The following is a 15,706-nucleotide window of genomic DNA, read 5'->3' on the forward strand; positions in this document are numbered from 1 at the left end:
CTCCAGCAACTTCATACTGGGTATTCACTGGAATTGGGTGAAAAAGAGAGGAAGGGGGCAGGGAGTCAGGATCACTTATCCAGGGAAATGAGAAGTTTCCCAGGAAGTGCTGATAGGAGCACACCTCTCGCCTTGACTAACCGTTTACTGTTATGAATGGCTCTTCTTTTCCACATGCCGGATTTCCTTCTTCGTTGTCTTCACCTTATAACCTTCTCCCTGCTGTAAAAAGGAATGTACATGTTAAGATTTCATAGTCAAAGAGTTTTAGTTGTAGAGCGGTTCCCATTCTGGTCCCTTGAGGCTGGATTAGGGTAAGTGAAACACAGTTGAAAGCACTTTGTCACTTCACGTCCAAAAATACACACAAATCTATTTGGCTGAACCACACAGCCTAGCGTCATGGAGGCAAGCTAGAGAGCGCTGTCAGAATGAATACAGTAACATAACTATGCTTCACAAGACCTCAGTAGGTTAGTGAGAAATAAAAGGTTAGTGATAATAAAAATAATAAATAAATAGTAATAAATAAAAATTTTAAAAAGCTTAGTGGTCAATAAAAAGACAAAGAGTAGCCTGTTCATTTCCTGTTGTCAGCTAAAAAGAAATCATCACCAAAGCCCTCAAAGGCACCCAAACCCCAATTCTAAAAAAATGTTAGTAAATTCTTCTTAAGCCAACAGGATTTGAGGCTGTCTGTTGTGTCGAGACTAAAATTTCTTAGGAAAGCACTGATCGTGAACAGAACACCAGGGAAATGTTGTTGATCTGAGGGACCTTTTTTTTTTTTTTTTTAATTTGTGTATTTACCAAGCCCTCCTCTTACGCCAGATCAAGCTGGCATCCACTTTCCATAAAACGAGACCTCTCTGCACTGAGCACCAGGGCAAGTTTTCTCTGAGAGCAAAGCTGCACAAATCTGCCACTTTTACCCGCTTTATAACAAAAACGCAGTAGCCTTTCCAATTTCCTGAGTTCATCTTGAGAATTTTTTTTCACTTTTTCTTATGTAAACACAGGCTATTGGAGTTTCTATTTTCAAAATGAAAGGGGTAAAGTTCTGAGAAAAGGAAAGAAATGACAACCAGAGGTGTTTTGTCTGGGAGATGGAGACTCATGTGCTGAGTTTACACTGTGCAGTGCTGAGTTGAGCTCCTTAACTGGCATGTTGGAAACGGGCTCTTATAAACCCAAAGAGGAGAATCCTCCTCAGGTTAGATGAGGGGATTCAGATTTCCCAGTAGAACATACTGAAAAGGGAGTTAATGTAGGATCTGGAACTGAGCTTTTTGCCATTCTAACAACATTTAAACCCTGTACATTTGCTGGAAGTAGGTGCCTTTCATCCTGGTCCCAGGCAGGTACCAAGCTGTAGGGAAAGCATAGGAAGAGGCAGAGGTGGTGGTGGGGGTGGGCACTGCTAAGAAGGCCAGTGGTGATAGAGGGTTTTTATTTTATTTTTCCCTACATGCTCAAACCGCACATTCTTCCCTCCATAAATGAACTTATCTCTGTGAAAACTCTGAAGATAGTAGAAAAAATATATATAATGTTACAGAGTGTTAAGAGGAAAAGTCTTTTTCTTTGACCCTGATCAAAGGCACAGGGTGTCAAAAGCAGCACACGCTTCAAGCTGCCACACTGCAGATGCCAGCCTGTTAGCAGCATGTTCTAGAAAGTTCACAAGCGTTTATCCTCTACTTTTTCTTTGGCAGTCCCTCTCCATTACCATGTCATCATGTTTTCTCTCTTGTGGGATAGCAATGCGTCTTATTACTTTCCGAGTGATCTGTAGGAAGCAATAGTGAAAAGTAGAGATTTTCCTGTTTTCTATTTTAAAAGGTGACACTACAGCAAACCATAGAAAATCTGAATTCCAAGGGAAGCATAAAATCCCAATTATGATTACTTTTCTGGTGATGAGGTTGCCTTCTTCATCAGTAAATTGCTCTTCTGTGACAGATTCACCAGGAATGCTTTTTGCTTCCTCTCCCTAAAGGATGTGGCATAGAGATTAGCAACATATTAGATGGACAGATTGCCACACCACTCCATACACCACACACATGCTCTGTGGATTTTTAGAAAAAGAAAGTATAAATTCTACTTGCTATTCCAGGTCAAGGGGAAAAAGCGGACTCCTCTGATGGTTACTTAGCAGCCAACAACATTCAAAGCACTAAACCTTAGGTATGTACAAGAATGATGGTTAGCAGCTAACTCCAAGAAGGAAGAATGATATAACACAGTTACACATTGATATATAAACCAAAAAATGTCATTCATTGAAAAAAAAAAAAAAAAGCCAATGATTAGAGCTCTGATTAGATCACCTCATTTTGAGCAGTGTTTCTTGATTAGTCCTACGAAATCTCTCAAATAATTTTTGGGTTGCCTTGTGCTTAATCTAAATTAAGATGGTACCTTAGGGCATTATATTTATTGCCCTTGTCAGTTTTTTTCATTTAAAAATTCAATTACAAAGGATAACATAGACATTTTTTATAAGCAAAGTTCATGGTATACAGAAAATCTTACTTATTTTTCCTTAAAACAGAGCTTTTCATAGATCTTAAAATGAAATTTCATTTTATTTAGAAATCATTTAGAAATGATTCTAATGAAGCACATACTTTCTGGCTACTATCTTCCAGTGAAAGGGTCTTACGTGATGATAGATCATCTAATCTCCATGGCTACAGACAAAGGAAAGATCAGTATTAAAGGAATTTAAAGTGATGCTATCTTTCCCAAAGTGACTGTTAACTGATTTAGAAAGAGGAAGCTGTTAAAGATCTTCCTCTGGTGAGTTTTAAAAAATGGAATAAAGCCTTAACTCCCCTTGGTGGGCTCTTATTTTCCAGCTTGGTAGATTTGGATGGCTCCTTAGTATCTGCCTATTGGCTCCATGATTGTCTAAGAAAAACCACTCAGAGTGCAAAACTAGGACTAGGCAAAACTAGGCAAAACTAGGATTGTTTTTGCAATATAGTCCCTTCTTCTCTGATATTCCACTTTCATTTAGTGCCACGCACAGTTTGGGGAAACAGACCTACCGTAGAGACTTCATGACCCCCTAGCCAGACTTCTTATTGGAAAGGTGGCCTGGATATTGCTATGGAACAGTGGACTGCAGTTGTTATTCACCTGTGCTTGTTTTAGGAAAAATGGCAGATCACAAAGACAACAGCGACATTTCTGGGAGAGGCAGGATTCTAACTCCTTCAGTGTTGTTGGTCTGAAAAAGGTAGTAGTTCTGATAATTTTGTCAGTGCCAGCTCATGGTAAGAAAGTTCTAGGATTGCTTTATGTCACAGCTAGAAGAAAGGCAGTGCTGGTGTAAAATGATAAAGACTAAAACATTATCTTGTTTTGCTAACAAAATTGTTTTCATTCTTTTCTTTTTACAACGTGACTTTGTATTTTTATAGATTGTGGGCTCATAGGTTATGACTGGGTAAGACATGGACTCATTTTCCTCATTGTGGTATAGAAAGATAAGATGTTTCTTGCTGCTCATGTTTAGCTCCCTTTGGAACTTGCTTATGATCAATTGCCATAGTTAAAGAAGGGGATTGGAAAAATATCGCAGTCTCATGCTTAAATGCACTAAAATTTGCAACACGTTTTTATAGGATGTTATTTATATTTCCTGTGGTTAGGAAAAAAAGAACATAAGTTTCATTTCATTTTAAAAGTAAAGGCTCAGGGGTGCCTGCTGGCCCAGTCAGTTAAGCATCCAAGTCTTGATCTCTTGATCTCAGCTCTTAATCTCATGGTCATGAGTTCAAGCCCTGTGTTGAGCTCCACATTGATTGTGGAGCCCACGTAAAAAAAAAAAAAAAAAGGAAAGACATAAAGATATCAGAGAAGCCAATAAGAGGTCATGAAATATTTTTGAGCTAACACTGGGAAATGTCCAGCTCTTTGCATGTTAGATAATTTGAGGATTCCAGGAAAATACAGTAAAGTAGAATCCTATTGGATAAGTTATGAATGGACTCTTGTGGGAGCGATGCCTGTTAACTGTTTGGACAGTCACTGAGAGGAATGTAAAATGAGGTATATTTATAAACATAATGAATAGTTAGAAGAATACTGATTTATATTGACAGCCTTAGGAAAAAAGCAAAGCTCTATCTATAAATAACAAGATATAAGTTGTTGAGATCTACCCTGGCATATGGGTATTTTCATGTTTCCTACTGAAAATTCATACTGTTTATGTATAGCTAAGGATACCTCTCTTAATCTTAAGTGTCCATTAAGTATAATCCATTTGTGCTTTAATAAGGCCAAAGTAAGTTGTGTGGTGATGTGGAAACTCACTCAACTGGGGGAGTGGATTAGTTAGGAGTTGTAGAGAAGAAAGACAGTAAGGAGTAGGGAAACATGTTTTTTAAAAAATCATCCATCTCTAATTCTGTCAAATATATTAAGAGACCAAGTATTACCAAGGAGAGGTCTTTTTAGAGCCTTCCTTTAATGACAGAGAATAATCTCTAATTAGTTCCTAAAGTTCTAGAAAACAGTTTGTACTTCCAACTAAGCAAAACTTTCCCCCAGGTCTTGTTGATGGCATTATTTTTGGCAACACTTCCCCCTACTTTTTTCTTTCCTATTTCAAAGGAAAATTACAGCACATATGGTGTCGCAGTATCATCCCTGGTGGCCACCTTAATGCACAGAGGCTGTTTTTTCCCTTTGAACCTCTGCTGTAAGCATTGCATTTCGTAATTTTTATTCCTCTGTCCTTGAATAAAAGGAAGGAATAACAGTATGATGTACCAATTTGCTTTGACTTAAACTTTCTCCCCAAACGGAATGGATATCACATTTGGGACATATATAACTTAGCAAGTTACTAAGCAGTATGTGATAGCATAACCCATTTTTATATTCTGAGAAACCTATTTGCTGGGAATGTGTGTAAGCATGTACTTAACGTACATGTACATTTTATGTATTGGGAATGTGTATATACGTATACATAATGTATATGTACATTTTATATACATTTCAATATATTTACATAAAAATATTATGTACATAATTAATTTGAAACTCATGAGCAGTGGTTACCTCAGGGAAATGGAATGAGTAGATCAAACTTTATATACTTTTCATTGCTTGATTTGGGGGAAAACATATGTAAACTCATAATTCCTAAGTCAGTAAAAAAGTTCAAAAGTAGAAATAAAAATACAGTTGAATTATAAATAAAAATTCAGTTATTTGGACCTTACCAAACTTTATAATAGCTTGCGGTGTGAGCGTAAGTTTTTACCTTTTAATCACTGACTTTGCTAAACAAATACTCTAAACAAGCTCGTAGGACTGGTTAATTTACTTAAGCTGCTTCTAAGCATTGAAATCACAGTAATATTATCAAATTATATAGAAATAAATGGATGTGCTTATAAAATCTAAAAATCCCCACACAAGTAGAAAGAAGAGTTTGTTCACTTGACTCATTCTTTAGGGACTTGAAAATAGTAAATGTAAAAAAAACAAAAATAAGAAAATTAACTTCATAAACAATGGATGAACTTGCATAGGAAATTGATGAGGAAAATCATAAAATACTTTCACTCCATCAGTTGTACAACACTGAATGGCGAATAAGACAGATTAGCCTAGACTTGCAGTTGAGAAGCCCTGAGTACACCTCTTATCGGCACGGACACTGTGCAACCAAGCTCCCTCTGCAAGGGACAGAACCACCCCAAAATAGCTTTCAGCTCTGAGATCCTAAGCTCTAGAGGGATTAGTATGGCAAACAGTGTAAATATCTGGTCCACCCAAGGCTGGACAGCTTCCATGAGGAAGGCCAAATTCTCAGCATTCCAGTCCCAGCAGATAATTTCCAGGAGAGACAGCTCATGGCTGCCCTGCTCCCTGCCACTGGAAATGTTGAATGGCCAAGTGCCTTATTTGGTCTAGGCAAAGTTATTCCTTTATAATTTGTTCTAGGAGAGAAAGAACTTAGCATTGAGGGAAAAGCAGGTAGAAGGCAGTGCACTGGATAGCTAGAGGTCAGGATCCTTTCTGAACAGAAAGAGAGTAACCAGAAAGATTCTTATATATGTAATTTATAATGATTTTTATTATACTTATAGCTTTCAATTATAATTATAGCTACTTTTTCTAGCTTTCTTTGTTTGAGTGATTCTATTGTTTATACAATGCTCTCTCTACTTATAAAAACCATGCTCTGGGGCCAGCCTGGATGGCTCAGCGGTTTAGCGCCACCTTCAGCCCAGGGCGTGATCCTGGAGACACGGGATCGAGTCCCGTGTCAGGCTTCCTGCGTGGAGCCTGCTTCTCCCTCTGCCTGTGTCTCTGCCTCTCTCTCTCTCTGTGTGTATCTCATGAATGAATAAATAAAATCTTTAAAATTTTTTCATATATTACACATAATTATATATTAAGTTCAAATATATAAATAACACATTCTGACAAAATTACTTAAAAGCTAACTTGCTAATGCATGTCTAGAATTCTAGAAAACCAAGAGAAATAACCCTCATTGATTTGATGGGGTTTGTGTTTTTATTCTTCAGAGTAAAACTTCTTTATCGACTTCCTCTCAATTTTTGGCAGGATTGTTTATTTTCTTCTGCCCTATATAGAGGAGAGTCAACTTATATAATGAGCAGCTTTTATAAGGAGTGAGGTGGATTTGGATGCAACATCAGTATGTCGTATGTTAAGCATAAAAAGCAAGTTACAAGACAATATGTCTGGTGTGCTTTTTCTGGATGTTTCACTTTAAAATATCATTTTGTGAAGACATTGATTCTGGAAAGGGCAAAGCCTGCCTGAGCAAGGAGTATATCTTTAACTCCTTCAGAAAACCTGTATTAAGTATTTCCTTCCCCTAATCCCAAGGAATGTGTGGGAAGTGACTGATTATGAGGATTTTATAAGCAGAAGGAATACTTGCAAATATGCTGGATACCAGTAAGTAATCTGGCTTGCCTATATGGAATTGTCAAAGAAGTGATTCTTTTTTTTTTTTTTTTTGATAGCTGTCTATTGAGTTCAAGATTGATTTGGGGATAGTTTACGATTTAGACAAGGACTGGCTTTCTTCTCTAATGCTTCCAGAGTCTTGGAGAATCTATACTAGGGCAGATTTGGCAGATTTTCTTCTCTTCTTTCATCTGATCTATGTGAAAAGTACAAGCAGCAAGATTAAAAAGTTTTAGAGACCTAAGCCAACTTCTCTACTCTCCAGTGGGTCTCCTGACACATTGGAAAGGGATGATAAATTTGATAAATGGTTTTCAGTAGATATTTCCCTTTCTTTCTTTCTCTCCAGAGCTGTCAACCAAGGAGCCTCAAGTTATTTGGATCACATTCAAAGGACCGTGTGTTGAAAATGGCTTCCTAGTTTCTGCAGTCAATTATTGTAACATCAAGAAATCTCTCTCTAAAGACAGAGTAGAGCAATGAAGACAAGCAGCAGACTGTGGGAAGCGTTCTGCTGGACCTCACCAGACATAAAGTCAGTGCTTCAAAAGGCCTTTGTGGGGGAAATGAAGGTTTATTCATAGTGTTCAACTGTGCTGCAACAGGGGCGAATAATATTTTTCATTTCCAGTAAAAACTGCTTCCTATACTTAAAAAGCCTAATTTTCTGTATGCTAGTCAAGTAAAAAGCCTTTTTCAGAGGATTTTGCCTGATTTTGTTTATGTCACATACATCCATGCCAGGCTATAACTCCAAATTCTCAGCCACTGATTGGTAATAAAGAACTGGCTTTTACTCAAGATCTGTTCAGGCAGTAAGTATTTGAGATGGAGGAGTAAGGCTTTTCATTATTTCATTGTCCTTCTCCATTTGACCTTATACCTCACTGTGGCCTCTGAGGTTTCAACTGAACATTTCATTTGATAGGAACAATTCTCTCACCAAGATACAAATCTTAGTTCACACAGGATACTTCTTCAGAGAAAGCAGGATACAAATGCCAAGAATTCTCAGACAAAATTACAGCTGCCACATGTCAAACACAGGCCTTGACAGACTACTCACTACATGCAACATGACCTTCTCCTCTTGTGGTTGCTCTTACAAGCTTTCAAATGTACTAAAAAAACAACAACAAAAAAAAACATAGAGCCGCCTAGCTGTCAAGCATGCTGAATTTTCAAGACCACAGGGAAGGACTTTCTGACACAGCAATGCCCCATCGCGATCCAGCGACAGGATACCTTTATAATCAAACGCCGGCGAATAACTCGGGTAGTGACTCTCCGTTCTTCCTCTGAGCTTGAATCACTCTCACTGTCTTTCAAGTCCTGATAAATGCATTTTTTAGTATAATTTTACCATCACATTTAAAATAAAAGACATTCTGAGAAGGGAAATCAAAAAAGAATTACTTTCACTTGCTGATTTTCCCTGCTAAGGAAAGTCATAATATGTATTTGTGAGAATCTTAAAAAAAAAAATTGAAGTGGAAGGAAATTCTGAGCAGGATTCTAAATGAAATTAGTCTGTATATGTATGTATATATGTGTGTGTATTAATACATGTACTTAATTACATTGATCTTTATATGCATATATGTGGTAAAGATCAATGTAATTAAATAATAAATCAAAGTAATTATAAGAGACATTTTGGCATCTGAAACTACTCGCTACTAGTTGTTTGAAGAAACACTTTAAATGAAGATATTCATTTAAAACTTGTTTTTAATCTCCATCCATGTGATCTGAATGCATAACCTTAGAGTTTAGGCCATGCCTCACTTGATCTACAGAAAGAGGCATAGTATTTCTGATTTTTAGGAAACTTTGGTCCAATTTGACAACTTTACCAAACCTACTTTGAACTTTAGAAAAAAGTAAAAAATTTACCTCAGTAGAGTTTGCTGCATATATTTACATCAGGAGATTTTTAGCAGCATAATTGGCACCTAACACACAATTGGTGCTCAGTAAGAGTTTATGCAAATTAATGAAGGAATAATGTAAGACATGTGAAAGCTTAGTCTTATTTTAAAGAACTGATATGAAATTAGGACAGAAAAAACATCTGACAGACAAGAATATGGTATAGACAAGAATACAGGAATCACACAAAATATTAATTTTTAGGCAATAAGGATGAGAAAAGGAGAAACTACCACATAGTTCAATATCTCCAGTTTTACTTAAGTGCCATGATGAAGACTACTTACTAAATGATTTTATCTCTCAATTTTAATGGGGGAATTCTGAAAATTATTCTGGTATTTTATTCTAAATTTGCTAGTTGCCCCAAATCTGATATATTCTAGAAACTACAGTTACTATTCATTGGCAAAATAAGTGGAAGTGTTGGTAAAAATAGGAGGGGAGATCAAATTGTTACAGGAGGTACAAGTGTTAGCTAAAGTGATTTTTGAAATGTCTGTTAAATAGATAATAATGTAGGACATTTTTCACCCAAGGTACACTGAACAAATACATTTAAATATTATAGTAATATCTACCTTAACTGTGTAAGAAGTTTTGTCTGAACAAAGTGCCCTGCTGAATAATATGGTGTCAAAAGGAAAGAGTTTTCAAGTGTCTTGTTCCTTGCAAAGATATTGGCTGCTAAGTTCCCTATTAATTTTAAAATGCTTTAGAAAAGGCTGTAATTCAGAAAACATACAATGATGCCAGTATTGTGAAAGGAGGCACTGAAGTAGCTCAAAAAGTCAGAAAAAGTAAGAGGAATTCATACTGTGAAAAAAAAAAGAAATGCCAATCAGCATTCAGGGATCAATAGGTGAGGCAAAAGAGAAAATTCAATCTGAATTATTCATACACAGATTCATAAACTGGGGAAAGGTTTTCACTTGGGTAACATATGTTAATGCAAACACTATCAGACCAAGAAGTTAGTTATAATCCTATCAAGAATCATCTGAGATTAGTCCCTTATATAAAGAAGAAGTGGGCATTTGGCCAATGGTTTAGTTGCCACTTTCTGCCTCAAGTCTCTGCTAATCCGAAGGTGAAGGGTAGAGAGAAGGTGGTAGTAGAATCTCGATTAGGATTCCTGTTAGAGAATTTTCTAGAATTGACAAAGAGGGTAACGAGGAGACCAAAAGGGATTTTTTTTTTTTTTTCAGTGCTTCTTGCCATGGGTCACTGCAAGGAAAGAGGTGGAAGATAGCAGAAGTTTACCTTGTAACAGCAGGCAGTCATCCTTGTAAGAGCCGTACCCGGACTTTTGACCTGATTTTTTAGGGAACAAAAAGGGGGCTGTTTTTTGAGCTCATACATCAGATGACCTAGTTGGTTGCTACTCCTGTCCTATGGTCTCGCTACAAAAGACACATCCTAAAGATTTTTGGATTTCTTGAGAGGTCAGGTTCATAGCTCTCAGGAACTTTAACTCCATTAAGAACTTTGATGCTCATGAAAACTTTAGGCAGTAGAGGAGGACCAGTAACCAATACCAAAAGCATAATCTCGTAAGGCATTTGAAAACATTTTCTAATAGTGATTATGTCCTAGTACTGATGAACTCAGCTGAGTCTCCATTCAGGGTTAAAACTTTCATTTCAAACCTTCTTTTGCCTTCTCCCTGGTTCCCCAGTGGCCAATGTGTCTGCACCTATATACACACACACACAAGTGCCTATTTATATTCAGATGGTCATTTAATTTCAGAACTTCTCTACGGATTTTTAAAAGGCTTTTACAGAATAAACTTTCATAGTTAAGCCATCACTATGTTACTGCTTCCTTCAGTATTTTGTGGACTCATTTTAAAAGGGAACATCGAAGGTCATACTGCTTAAATATACTAGGAATTAACCAGAAGAAATCGACATTCAAAACCCATTTGTTGGGGAGTGAAAGGAAGGCCTGAAAAATTTACTTCCTCTCACTTTCCCTCCTAACACACAGGAAAATGGTCAAAAGATAGCCTGTAGAAGGGAAAAGGAAAGGATATGATGAGTTGATAAGCTGATCATTAGGTCTTGAGTGACTGAGAGTTTACTATTAAAGTTTTTGTAAACCACAACTTAATCATGGACTCACTATTTTTCAAAAGACTTGTATTTTTTTCTATCCCAAGCACTGCAGTAGATCTGAAGCACACTGGATGTTTTAGGGAAAACTCTAAGTGCTACTATTCTAAAAATGTCCACATCTCAGAATCTATGCTTACTGCATGGTCCAGGAAAATACATAACTGAGAGAGCAAAAAGCAGTAAAAAGCTGCAGGAAATGGAACTTCTATTTTCTTGTATCCAATTATGAGTTATAATTTCAGTTCCAAATTTTTTAATAGCTAAAAGCAGTAAACCTCAAAGAAGGGGGAAAAGTCTATTAGATGGTACCACAAAAACATGTTTTAAGTACAAAGTCCAAGCAAATAATTCTATGATAGTAAAGTTTTAAAATGATTAAGAGCAAATATTCAGATAATTATTAACTTAGATATAAAAATTATTAAAATGATACCCCTCACTTCAAATTTCTAAATGTTGTCAACCAACAGTAATAACATACCCACCTCATTTCAGGCTTGGGCATTGGGTTTCTTTAAGTTTTAAAACACACTTTCAGGCAACAGATCTTATAGGGCAGAAATCTTAGATGGGTCACATGCTATAAACGCTTTAAATTATGCAGAAGACCTAGAAAAGGTCAGAATAATTATCCTATTTCCATAAGAAGGAAGACTGGGTTGGGAGTTAGAAAACCCAAATCCTAGACAAAATTAACACTGGATCTTAAGCATCTGGACAAGAACACCTCTTTGGTTCTTTTTTTTTCCCCTGAAAAATGGCTGAAGAGATGCTTATTCCTTTTTCCTACTCAGTGAATGAAAATATGATCAAATAGCATGTGTTTTACCTAATCCTTTCTTCACCCCCACTATTAGTGTTGGCACTGATAATCTGGAAACAGTAAAGAGCCTTGGGCCCAGTGTTAACAAGATTAATCAAAGGAAGTGAAGCATCAGTACTCTTGGTTGAAACGACAAGTGTATCAGGTAACTGGAGTGCATACCTTTTGCTCAGACCCACTGGACCCCTCTTCTTCATGAAGGTTAAGCCTTGGTTTGCCATCTGCAGGAGGAGTCCTACTCATCTTTTTCATACTGACAGGCACACAGGGTTTAGGCTCTTCTATTACGAACTTGCTGGTTTCTTCTAGAGCTTTCTGATAGACTGCTAATGATGATGCTGGTTCTTCCACACGACCAAATGCATGTATTTTTGGTTTCAGAGTTTCCTTAGCACTCTGTTTCCCTACATCATTTTGGGATTCTGGAAAGTAGGATTTTGTCTTTGTTTCTGGAGTGACTTCTGGATGGCTTCCGTTTGCTTCAAATTTTCCAGGTTCTCCTTTAAGATATGAGGTAATAGAATCTCGACACTGATCAGGGCTGCAAAAGATAAAATGTGGAAATTTACAATGGTAATATATGGCTAAAAATGGGCTTCAGAAGCTCTAAATTTTTAACAACCATGTTTTGAATCAATTTTGAAGGCATGAAATAGAAAGGTATGAAAAATACGATGTGTGAGGGGCTATCATAGGTTTGGTTTTGGGGGTGAGGAGGTGCTACCCAAGGCTTCAGGCTTCCCTCACATTCCAATTCCCAAACTGCCTAGCTATGCTGTCCCTGTTTCTAATTTTGTTTTGTATATTTTATTTAATTTTGTTTAATTGCACTGCTATAGCAACTTGGATTCGAGATTTTAAAAAGTCATCCTGAGAGGTTCATGGACATACGCGGAGTTCTAGACCCACCAATCTAAAAAAAAGAGGGGGATGTTGCAAAAGGCTTTAACATTGCCAGTGAAAAAACTGCTGGCAGAGAAAAAAATGCATCCCTGTGATGAGAGCTCTGGCATCCCCCAAAACCCGACATTCCACTCTTTGGATGGGTTTCCAGTTGTGAATCCTGCCACCCTGATTTTGCAACCGAAACACCCTAAAGTTTCATCTTTCCCCACTGCTGACCCCTGCTGACTTCTGCTGAGTGGGTGTTAGTGCTCACCCATTGCGTCTATGTCCTGGGAGGACCATTTTCAAGTAACTGTTAACAATCTCTCTCTTCCAACACTTTCTTTTAAATTGATTTCTGATTTTTACTGGTATCAGTATAGACTTTTATTTTCTAGCTTGTGCATTGTTTTTAGTGTCTTTGCTTATTACCTGTAGAATTCCGAAGGCAATAACTGGCACAAGGTTCTATATGATATATGTGTTTATATGTATACATATATATATATCATGTATGTATGTCTGTGAGTATGTGTTTATTCTTATACATCAAATTCTGATTGTACATAAAAAGTCCCCATCAACAGCACACCCTATTCCATATGTGTCGGAACAAATGGCACACTGTGATGATGCCATGACCTAAATGTATCTATTTCCCACTATGCAACTATAGACTATGTGACTGTATTAGAACCCAAACATCAAAATTAGTACAATAGACAACAGAACAAAATAGAAAATATTTGTTGTTTTTGCAACAGCCTGTTTGACAGGCTGAACACAGAATTCTTTGGTCTTATCATTCTTCAAAAGGAATTTTGTAGAGTCCTTTTTGCAAAATGTTATAAATTCCCTCTTTGGGATTTTTTATTGAGCAAGCAGCTTATCTACAATATGAAAATATTAAATATGGTTATGGAAGAAACTTAAGTTGCATGCAAAAAAACCTGAGGTTATCACCAGTTGCCACAGAAATAAAATATATTTCAGTTTGATATATGCATAAATAAAAATAATGCCAGCTATTACTGAGAGACTATTTGTACCAGTCATTTGGTAGTCATTGTATAGGCTTTCTTTTTCAATCTGTAAACCTGTTTGAGGAAAGTAGTAGTACTCTGATTTTTAAAGCTGATTAGAGTGACATTTTTAGAGCTTAGAAATTCATCCAAAGTCACAGAGTGCAAAGCTAATACTGGTGGGATTTGAACTAATGTCTGAAGGATGCTAGGTTCTCACTTTCCTAGAGTAAGTCCAGTGTAAAAAAGAACCAGATTCATGATTATAGAATTATTTTGGTTTTCATCAAATTTCCATCATGGCAATATTATTTGTGGTGAGGAATTACATTATGCAACGTTGCACATTACATAAAGTGTTCATGTAGGAAGAAAGGATATACAATGTTAAGTATTTTCTTAGTATGGAAGGAGGTCTGATGACTCTGCTTCTCTGCATTTTCTACATAAAGACATTTAGAAAAACATCATGTAAAAGAAATCCACTGAAATTTTAGTGGTGGTTATTGCCAGATGATGGGGTTTTGACTTTAAATCTGTGTTTTAAAGTTTTTGCATAATAAGCATATTATGCTTGAAGTCAGAAAATAATAGAAATGCTCATATTTCTAAAAGGCGTGGAGTTTTATGTATTACATTATGTTGAAAGCACATTACTTACTGGCTTTGTGAAAAGAATAATACAAGTAATAAGCTAGAAAGAGCAGCCTTCCAAAGTAAACATATACATCTCTGGCCTGCACATAAAACTGTTTGCATTTTACTTCAGGCTACCGGCAGTTGTTTTGGTTTGTTTTGAAGTAGGCCTCACACCCAATGTGGAGCCCAACACAGGGCTTGAACTCACAGTCATGATGTCAAGACTTGAGCTGAACTTAACTGACTGAACCACCCAGGTTCCCCTGCCTCTGCCCCCGCCCCCCAGCCCGCTGTCAGTAGTTTTAAGAATTGGATTTGAGTTTCATGTAACCTTCTCTCCTCCAGATTAGCAGGCAATGTACCAACCTTTAAGGCAGGTATTATCCCCAAGCTGGAATGGTGATTTAGAAAAAGAGTAATTGCTAAAAAGCAGGTATTTAAAGCAACATGTAACCTGTGTTTCACTTTTTTTTTTTTTTCTGAAACGGAGCCATACCTGTCATCCAGCCGTTCTAGTAACCCACCATTTATTCTTCGAGCCTGAGCAGGGGACTCTAGGTTTCCACTTGATGTCTCGTTCTGCCACCTGAAAGTGAAGACATTTCCAGTTCTGCTTGCTGAACACGTTTAAGAATAGCTGTACTTTTTCTTCTGTCATCTCCTCAGACTCTACTCCTTCTTCAAGCTGAACGTCCTCAAATAGAGATTTGAGTTTTTCTTCCGTCATCTCCTCATCAGGACCAGATTTTCCTTTCTCTTGCTGCTCAGAGCTTACTCCTACTTTCCTAGTCTGTTTCAATGGCTCTGCTGGTTTAACATCCTTTGGGACCCCAGCCATACTTCCGAGGTATTGAGGATACTCACTCAGACACACATTCTCCAACTGGCTCTCATCTACATCCACTGCGTCAGGCATTTCTGTTAAAGGCATTGAGTCTTCGAGTTTGCTGTCTTCTAAGGAAGTGTCTTCTGCAGTTACAACTGGAGGTCCATCTGCTGAATGCTCTACGTTCCCCTGGGAAGGCACTAGCCATCACTCAGTCTACTGGGGGTTCTAAGGGGAGACTCTATGCTAGAGATATCGCTAAAATAATCATCTTGCTGGCAAGGGGTGGGTGTGTGTAGTGCAACCCTGTGGGAGTTTCCAGTTCCACTTGAAGGAAGGATAACCTATGGAAGACAGTACATTCGGACTGACTGGAATGAATTAGAGTACATAAAAAAAAAAATAAACCACATGGAATGAATTAAATTATAGCAGGTATGAAAATGTATGATGAGTTACAGAATAATGTTCATATATTTATTGG

At 37.2% G+C, this 15,706-nt stretch overlaps 1 protein-coding gene across 1 annotated transcript; it reads right to left on the reverse strand.

The window, feature by feature from the left end:
• Nucleotides 1–999: 999 nt before the first annotated feature.
• LOC140597638 (ankyrin-3-like) lies at nucleotides 1,000–15,327 on the reverse strand. The gene is made up of 7 exons (XM_072746450.1): nucleotides 15,065–15,327; nucleotides 14,893–14,982; nucleotides 12,013–12,391; nucleotides 10,171–10,221; nucleotides 8,221–8,307; nucleotides 1,910–1,993; nucleotides 1,000–1,789 (listed from the first exon to the last, which is right to left on the reverse strand). Exons 1-7 carry the CDS (start codon nucleotides 15,325–15,327, stop codon nucleotides 1,691–1,693), a joined length of 1,053 nt encoding a protein of 350 aa, XP_072602551.1. The 3' UTR covers nucleotides 1,000–1,690.
• Nucleotides 15,328–15,706: the final 379 nt, after the last annotated feature.

The sequence above is a fragment of the Vulpes vulpes genome, unplaced genomic scaffold, assembly GCF_048418805.1.
Source record: "Vulpes vulpes isolate BD-2025 unplaced genomic scaffold, VulVul3 u000000805, whole genome shotgun sequence".
NCBI lineage: Eukaryota > Metazoa > Chordata > Mammalia > Carnivora > Canidae > Vulpes > Vulpes vulpes.